Source organism: Danio rerio, chromosome 13, assembly GCF_049306965.1.
Source record: "Danio rerio strain Tuebingen ecotype United States chromosome 13, GRCz12tu, whole genome shotgun sequence".
Lineage (NCBI taxonomy): Eukaryota > Metazoa > Chordata > Actinopteri > Cypriniformes > Danionidae > Danio > Danio rerio.
In genome coordinates this window covers 20,492,733-20,501,921 of record NC_133188.1, presented here as the reverse complement: position 1 = coordinate 20,501,921, position 9,189 = coordinate 20,492,733, and the positions used below count along the sequence as shown (strand labels likewise).

Sequence of the window (9,189 nt, the reverse complement as noted above, 5' to 3'; positions counted from 1 at the left end):
TCAAGAATAAGAGCATGTGGTCAGAAGAAGGAGTGATTTGTTAGTCATGAAAACAGACTTGTGAATGTAGAGATTGAGCGTGAAACGTTTGTTGTCGTTCCGAGCATATCATAGCCCTATCGTAATACTTAAGCCACAAAATGACGTACACCTGGTCATATTCATAACTGTAATATTAGACTACTGTTTAAAGTACACGAGTTGCCTCACCCAAAGCCAATTAATACAAAATATAATAAGCTTGTTTTGGCGCCATCTGGTGGATTTGCTTGTCAATTCTAGACCTAGATTCTAGAAGTTTTCATTCAGAATTGATAGTAGCACAACGTTTTAACATTCTGCTGCCTTCTCCTCTGAAAATCATTGTTGTATAAAGCACTAATAACTCAATTTAAAAAAACATAATAGGCCTATGTATTATTAGCAGCTTTTTAATTAATATTTCTGAACTTTCATTAAAAAATTAATTATTTGAAATTGAAAATGACAAATAAATCACACCAAAACCTTTGTTTAATTTAAGTCTTTTTATATATGCAATAAATCAGTAGAGTTTTCCCCTACAAACATCAACATTGCAACAGCACAGTGAAATATTTTAACAGTGATATACAAACAACAACAAAAAAAAACATATAACATCACGGTGGTGCAGTGGGTGGCATTATCGCCTCACAGCAAGAAGGTTGCTGGTTTGAATCTCAGCTGAGTCAGTTGGCATTTCTGCATGGAGTTTGCTTGTTTTCCCCATGGTCATGTGGGTTTCCTCCGGATGCTTCGGTTTCACTCTCAAGTCCAAAGACATGTGGTACAGGTGAATTGGGTAAGCTAAATTGTCCGAAGTGAATGAGAGTGTTTGGATGTTTCCCAGTGATGGGTTGCAGCTGGAAAGGAAATCCGTTGTGTCAAATATATGCTGGACAAGTTGGCAGTTTATTCCGCTGTGGCGACCCCAGATTAATCAGAGGACTAAGCCGAAAAGAAAATGAATTATTAAATGATTCTCTTTTGGTTGGAGTAACTGTGGTGTTGTATAGAGGTTTTCAGTATTTTAAACATCCTAAATCTGTTGATCAACATGATCATCCATGTGTGAGGGACCCAAATACTAAAATTTATAAGATATTAATAGGTCAAATAAAACATAGTTTGGAAAATAATTTGTATCTATTAAGTTACATCATGGGGCGACTTGATGGCTAAGTGGTTAGCACTGTCGCCACACAGCAAGAAGGTCACTGGTTCAACTGCCGGCTGGGTCGTGGAGTTTGCTTGTTCTCCTCATGTTCAGGTTGGTTTCCTTCGGATACTCTGATTTCCCCCACAGTCCTAAGACATGCATGTATAAGTGAATTGAATAAACTCATTTGGGTGTAGTGTATGAGTGTGAATGAGTGTGTTTGGATGTTTCTTAGTACTGGGTTGCAGCTGACCCTTGAGGGTTAATTTTTCACTCATAGGTAGGCCTACTGTATTAAAAAAAAAATATTTATTTAATTATAATTTGTTTTTAAAATCTCACAAAAAGCCCTCAAAAGGCCCACATGGAATTAATGTCCACTAGTGTGGGCTTCTCACCGAAGGATAGTGAGTGGGTGAAATTACAATAAAAAGAATATGTTGTCATGATTTACTGATTATATAGTTTTTACAGCGTAGATTTATTACAGTCGCACTGTTGTCCCGTATCCCCAAACTCCAATGCCAGGGTAAAGAGGCTCAGTAAATTTAGTTTGCACCTTGTACAGCAGTGTCATTTTGTCAGAAACACTATAAAATGCCAGTGTCCCAGACTCATAGTCAACATAAACCCCAATCCTTGAGGACCTGGGCACAGATACAGCCGTGCTTTTGCTGTTGTGCATAAATGAGTATTCGGATTCAGAGCAGTACAAACTCCAAGACTTGTCGTTCCTTCCGAAGCTGCCAGGTTTGTCATTTCCTTTCCTCTGGATCCCTTTGTAGGTGACAGCAATGTCCACTTCAGTGCCTCTCCAGTCCAGCTCCCAGTAATATCGTCCTCCTGCCAGACCCGGCTTACACAGTGCCTGTTGCCAATAGTCGAAGCGGTCAGGATGATCTGGGTAAGGTCTGGGCTCATTGCTCATCTGCACCACAGTGTTTCTGTCTGACAGGACCAGGTTTGGATGGGCTGTTAAAGGATCTATTGATAGCTGACAGGAATCTAGATGGAAAAGGGGTGTTTAGATTAATCAGCATCAACAATGTGTTTAGATAAAATGAGAATCTCACTATTTCTGAACTTACATTCAAAGAACTCCTCTCGTTTTGCTGGGTCCACCGTCTGGAGAATTTTAACCTCATTCACTGCAGATAGAATTTTGACATGTGTAAAGGATTTATAATTGGATAAATTACATTATTGATAAAAGATGAAAGGGGTTTTAAGCATTAAGGCAACAAGGTATAATATTGCTACAGTTACTTTTTCCTCAGAACCTTAAGCTGCAGTGCCTATAAAAGACACAAGAGGACAATTTCCCATGTTCTTTTGCTCCTTTGATTGTGTATTGTACATTTTTCAGCTATGTGTCTTAATCTGGATTTTGTTCTCTATGTATTTAAACCCATTTGTTTTGTCATATGATTCTGGATGATGTTTCTGCTTTTTGTTGTGAGTTGGTGTGGTTTAGTTACTTGCCATTCAGTCTATTTAAGTATTACAGTGCTACTCCAAAATACAAGCCTAATTAATTGTATTAGATCACTTAATATATTTTCCATTATCCTTGAATTTTTATTGCAGAGTTTTTATGGATTTATTAGCCATTAAATTTATTTAATCATTAATCATTAGTAGTATATAAAACTGGTGCGTGCAGAGCAGGCAGTTAGATTTTTAGCCTGCTGAGGAGCTGAACTCTCAGCTATCAGCTGGAGACCCAGCTGTTGTAGTATGTTGTGCCGAGACGTTCCCCTTCAGTGGGAACTCCTACGTGTGTCTGGAGAACACTTTTGGAAGAGTGACCAAGCAGCAATACCAGACATCGTACTGGGCCAGGCACCCAGCTGCTCCGCTTAGTCGGGTGCTGGGGGCCTCAGGGGAACTCTCTAGGGTTCGCCAAACGGGGAACTCACTTTAGCAGAGCCGAATAACGCATGCATCTCCGGGTTAGGAAGCATGGCGCAGCAAGCGTTTTTGACACCAAGCTTAGTTTTCTCCTGATTGACCAGGGTTACCCAGTAATCGGGAGGATACCGGCTCTACTAGAAGATTATCAAATTTTGCAAATGTATTAGGTGTCACTCAGCCTGCAGATCTACAGATATCTGTGATAGAGGTGACCCTTTTTATTCATGACAATGCAACCAGCAGAGCTGTGAGGGGTCCGTGAGCCCAAAGGCAGCGGAAAAGCCCCCACTGCAATCCTCAGTCTTGCTTTTGTGCTAACCGGCTTGCGGAGTGCAGCAGGGGTGGCACACCCTAATGCTAGAGTATGCTGTGATTTCAGTTGAGCAACAGTCAAGCCCTCACAGTGAGAGAAAGATCTGTCCATGATTACTGTCTCGTGTTCATCATCTGGGGTGAGGAAACTACAGGATCCAGAAACGCACAGTCGGAACAACATTTTTAAAAAGACATGACGCTTTACTGTGTTGCTGTCTTAGGGGATCTGCTCTTTTAGTAGTAACTGGTCTTTTAGCTACCAGCGAGACATTCAAGAGACGGGAAAGGAGCCCAGTTCGACCGCCGCTGACACATTGTCGCCCACACTGGTAGGAGAATTTGTTTCATAATCAGCGTGGCAAAAAGCACTCTTCGGTCTGTGTGAGGCTCTAAAGAAAAAATCTAACTACTTGCTCTGCACACGCCAGTTATATACTCTACTAATGTTTAATATTCTTTGAAATTGTTTAAACTGCAATAATATTTCACAAGACAAGTGTAAAAAAGTTACACGTGTATGCTAAACAGCTTTAAATTACTGTATTCCCACATAAGTCTACACTACACACAAAGACAAAGTAAAAAACACTTCTGTGGTAAGTTTGCAACATACGGTATATTTATGAGTTTTGACAACCTGCTGAAGAGATTTTGTTCAGTTCTTCCTTGCTTATATCTTCCATTTGCACCTTTAAGTCAGAGATGGCTTTCTTTGCATTGTCAAATGTGTGGTGAGGCGCTAATGTCACCTTAGACAAATCTTCATATCCAGAAGGAGCAGAAAGAGACTGCCAGCTCTAGGGGAAATAAAGTAGCTGTTTTATTTTATAATACTTTAGAGAACTACATACAAACACTGGTTTTTGCTCAGTACCTGTAAGAAATGAATGTGATCATCAGACTGTGAGAGCTGCTCCAAGTCAGTGTGTTTCTTCCTTAACAGGGTAATCTCTTCCTCTAGTCTGGCCAAATGTCTCTCTGCATTGGTCAGCAGAAGGACTTCTTGAGCTCGAATCATCTCCTTCACTTCTCCATGCCTCCTCTCCAACGCTCGCAGCAGCTCAGCAAAAATACGTTCATTCTCATCCAGCACACTCTGTGATGAATGCTATCATGATAGAAAAACAAAACATCAACGTGACAGTTATATCCTTAGATTTCATTTACCAATTACATTTGGCACTCTTATAAATTGGAAATTTATATATGAATCTTATATATGGAAATTTAATGTTCCATAAAACCTTTTTTTATAGTGGAAAAAGTTAAATAAAAATTCAATGTCCAAGAAAACTTCTGAAAGGACCCTTAACGCAGGGGTGTGCAAATTTGTTCCTGAAGGACCAGTGTCCTGAAGAGTTTAGTTTTAACCACAATTAGACATACCACAACCAGCTAATCAAGTTCTTTTTAGGTATACTAGAAACTTCCAAACAGGTGTGTTGAAGGTAGTTGGAACTATGCAGGACAATAGCCCTCCAGAACTGAGTTTGGGCACCCCTGCCTAAACAGAATACTGAGGGCGTACTCACACTATGCTATCCGTACCGTGCCCAGGCCCATTTCCCGGATTGTTTGAGAAGTGCGAGTGCGCTGAATCGGGCTCAGGCACGGTTGACTTTGCTGGCCCTGGCCCGGTTGAAAGAGGTGGGCCTGAGCGATGTTCACTTGGACTTTAGCGCGGTATGCTTGTGTGTGAGTGCAAAACGAAAAAAAGCCAGAAACTGAAAGCGAGATGTGACTTTTAAGGGATTGTATCACATGACATATGGATTTATTAATCATTCTTACTGTTCAGTGAACGCAAACTGCCGTAGTTCATTAAAGACACAAACCCCTCACTAAACGACAGCTGCGCACTTTTAGCAAACCTCCTAATTCCTGCAGCACGAGGGCTTTATGATTGTTTATGAGCGTCAAAAGTGGCTGATCTGTTCGGCGCAATATCTGACTGCGTCACAGCATCCCTAAGGACTAAAGCGATATAACTAGAGAAATCTCCACTATGCTGAGCGAGAGTGCTTACTGCTTTCAGTGCAGCATCGATGACGTAAGCGTGCCCAGGCCCAATTGTAATGTGAGTGCGGGCCGTCGGGGGAGACGGGAGAGGGGACAAGCGTGCTTTGGCCCGGTTTGAGGCAACTGTACATAGTGTGAGTACGGCCTAAGTTAGGGCAGAGCTTTCGGTCACACTTTATTTTGATGGTCCGTTTGTTGACTTAAGTAGCATTGCATCTACATGCCAACTAATTCTCATTAGATATAATTAGACTGTTAGGTTGGGGTTAGGATTGAGGTTAGGGTTAGGGTTAATGTAAGTTGACATGTACTTGCAAATTTTATTATAGTCAGTTAAATGTCTGTTGAAGGAGCAGTATCAACAGATATTAAGCAGACAGCCGACTAATACGAAAATGGACCATCAAAATAAAGTGTTACCAAACTTTCATTTTGTTCATTATTTCCTGGTAGCAAACTAACAGTAAGAGAGGAATGGTTAATTATTGGAATAGGATATAAGAATATGAAAAAAAAGAGTAAATAAATTTTAAAGGCTGAAACAGATGAAAAAACATAAAACATAAGTGTAAATATATTACATACAAAAACTAACTTTTAAATAAATTAGAATAGGATCTTTCTAAAATAAATTAAGACTTTTATTCACTAAGTTTGAAAGGTTTTCAAACTATTTTATTGGCAAGCTAGGAGATTGTCTAGAGTTAGAGGAGGCGTCAGTGAACTCCTCAACATCCAGTAAGCCAATTACAATAACGACATCAAATTTAAACAAAACTTCAACACTTGTTAAATATATTTAAGCAACAGATTAGCATATATTTGCAATATTAATATGCAATGTTTTTGCGATCATTCATTTAACCTTTCCATAAACCACCACCTTAAAGTCGTGGAGGGGTTTAAAGGCCTGAGTGATCATAGGAGCTATGTTGTCAGGAGCTAATTGCCTAGTAGGGTCTCCCAAGGCAAAAAAAAGTCAGGTGGCAGGTCAGGAGGAGGAGGAGTGGATCTTGTTTTGTTTATTGAAAGAAAATTGTAAAGATGCTAAGACCACTCACATGTAAAATCAAAATCAATAAAAACTTAATCACAATATATATATATATATATATATATATATATATATATATATATATATATATATATATATATATATATATATATATATATATATATATATATATATATATATATATATATGCAGTGTTGGGCAAGCTATTTGAAAAATGTAGTGAGCTAAGCCATTAGCTACTCTATTTAAAATGTAACTTAACAACACTAAAAGCTACCCCCTGGGAAATGTAGCAAGCTAAACTAAAAGCTACATGGCAAAAGTTGCTTAGCTGCATCTAAGCTATTATTACAATTTTTATTTTTAAACTGAAGAAACTTATAAATTCAAGTCAATCATATCTTAGTGATCAATAAAACTGAAAATGAAACACGAGGAATAATAGTTCAGTTCAGTAATTTACTGTAAATAATATGCTATACTAAACAGAAAAAAAAACATTCCAAATAATAAATTAAAGAAATCCAATAAAACCAGCTGTAACATATTTAAAATACTATAGTGATTTATAGTTAAGGGAAATATTTTGAAATAAGCATTATACATATATATATATATATATATATATATATATATATATATATATATATATATATATATATATATATATATATATATATACTAAAGTATTTTTATTTTTTGAGCACAGCATTAGAAGATATTGCATTTTAACATGTACTTCTCGAGGTATGGTCACAAGGAGTCCTGCTTCAATAACTTCTCTCCCTCAGTCAACTTTCCATCAAGCAAGTTTCGGTTGGCGACGTCGCTAACCAGAGGTGGCATTAACGCACTAAAAAAATGTTGTTGAACACCATAAAACAGGAAGAATAATTCCTCATTCTCACCATCATATGGCTTTACTTTCATCGGCTAGACACCGGCCTCACAGCTCTGTGAAATGTCAGTGGCATCACTATTTGATCTGCGATTGGTAAATGTAGCTTGTGTGGACGCTACTGCGCTACTTGACTAATAAAATAGCTTAGCTACTGAAAAGCTATTTGATTTATAAAGTTGCGACGCTACCGCCACGCTACTGAGAAATGTAGTTAAGCTAGTAGCATCACTACTTGTAGCGACACTGCTGCCCAACATTGATTATTTGCATAGTTATATGTTAGTTTTATTAAAAACTTAGGTTTAGGCTTAGGTTTGTCCATCTGTTTTGGACCACATGGGGCATAGGACATGGGCTTAGCCATAACTCAATTTTTTAACCACACTTCGTTATTGTGGCTCATTTATTCTTTTGCTGGAAATTAGAATTTAGAAATAGTTTTCAAACAAATTTTTGCTCTAAAGAAATTAAATTAATTACGTAGGCTAATGGATGTCTTCAGTGAGTGTACAACACTGTTTCCTTACACCATGAAAGAGAGAAACAGAAAGTAAAGACCGATTGGAGGAGGCTCATTCTTTATCCTCGCGCAGATGGTCTGTTTAACTGTGTTTTCGCTAGCGAAGTGTTCAATTGTTCCACTTATAAAGTCCGCCATGTAAATAGCAAATGCGCCATGGCACGATGCAACTGACTCTTAAAGAGGATGGGAGATGAGACTCTGTTTCTGACTCAGGTTTATTCTCAAAACACACTCATTACTCATTAATAGAATTAGCTTAGCCCTGTTAGATCATGCGGCGCAGAGCTTATTTTTTTTGTCCTCAAAATAGAAAAAGTGGATTCTGACACGCCTTTAATGCTTTTGCACCCTACACTTTAGACTTTGCACTTAGATTGTTAAAATAGAGCCCATAATTTCTGAAAGGCTTACCTTTAGAGATGCCACTGCCTGCCTGAGATCTTGCCATTTCTTCATCCTTTCCTCAATTTTCTGCTGTGAAGTCATTAGTTTAGCCCCAAGCTGTTTCTGTTGAAAAAGTTAGTGTTTTAACGTTAATCTTCTCACAGTTAATCGTTGCACTGCATATTGACTTGTATCATGTCATCATTTAGTTGCATTGAGCATGAGTGGTTGTCTACTGAGCATCTCACCTGCTTTTCCGTCCTTTCAGCTGCTGCTGAAACAATGTCATGTTTTTTATGTTCCTCCATAATACACAAGACACAAACACACATTTGGTCAGAACGACAGAAAACCTCCAGAAGTTTGTCATGTTCGCCGCAGATCTTTTCACGCAGTTGCCCTGTCGCCGCCACCAGTTTGTGCTTCATGAGAGCTGGATACTCATAATGAGCCTGGAGATGCGCTTCACAAAAGGAGGTTAAGCAAGTCAGACACGATTTTACTGCCTTGTTCTTCTTAATCATACAAAAATCACACAGCACGTCTCTAGAGCTGCTGCGGCTGCTGGAGCTGCTGTATCTTCCAGATCGGCGGGGTTTCTCCTGAGTGCCATATCGGCTTTGGCTTGCTGTACTGCTCCGAGACATGTTAGAAAGCTGAATGTTAAACAGAGTTTCAATGAAACTGTACTGACTCATTCATTTTATAGAGGAATGTGAACCATGTGTGATAAACCAGTTAACCAGGTTAGAGGATGACATCTTCTGAATGGGTGTGACAGCTTATGTCAGAAGAGAAAAGGAAAAAAATGTAACGTAAACAATGAGACTTCTTTATACAAAGGCCTTGTTGATGGTTAACCATAAAGTGGAAACAACTGTGGTTTTACAAGTGGTTAAACACCTCTTTGGTGTTGAAAATATGCTGTGACAGAATAA

The 9,189-nt window shown here is 38.6% G+C and overlaps 1 protein-coding gene across 1 annotated transcript; it reads right to left on the bottom strand.

Moving 5' to 3' along the window:
• Window positions 1–508: 508 nt before the first annotated feature.
• Window positions 509–8,928, bottom strand: ftr14l (finTRIM family, member 14-like). The gene is made up of 6 exons (XM_021480777.3): window positions 8,500–8,928; window positions 8,279–8,374; window positions 4,284–4,517; window positions 4,047–4,206; window positions 2,269–2,328; window positions 509–2,185 (listed from the first exon to the last, which is right to left on the bottom strand). Exons 1-6 carry the CDS (start codon window positions 8,896–8,898, stop codon window positions 1,665–1,667), a joined length of 1,470 nt encoding a protein of 489 aa, XP_021336452.2. The 5' UTR covers window positions 8,899–8,928; the 3' UTR covers window positions 509–1,664.
• Window positions 8,929–9,189: the final 261 nt, after the last annotated feature.

What these genes read in the sequence shown, in the direction of transcription:
- ftr14l (XM_021480777.3), bottom strand. Translation starts at nt 8,898, where the DNA reads ATGTCTCGGAGCAGTACAGCAAGCCAAAGCCGATATGGCACTCAGGAG. An exon ending in CTGAAAGGACGGAAAAGCAG is followed by an intron (nt 8,375 to 8,499) that starts GTGAGATGCTCA and finishes CTTTTTCAACAG; the next exon opens with AAACAGCTTGGGGCTAAACT. An exon ending in GAACAAAATCTCTTCAGCAG is followed by an intron (nt 2,329 to 4,046) that starts GTTGTCAAAACT and finishes TTCTATCTGCAG; the next exon opens with TGAATGAGGTTAAAATTCTC.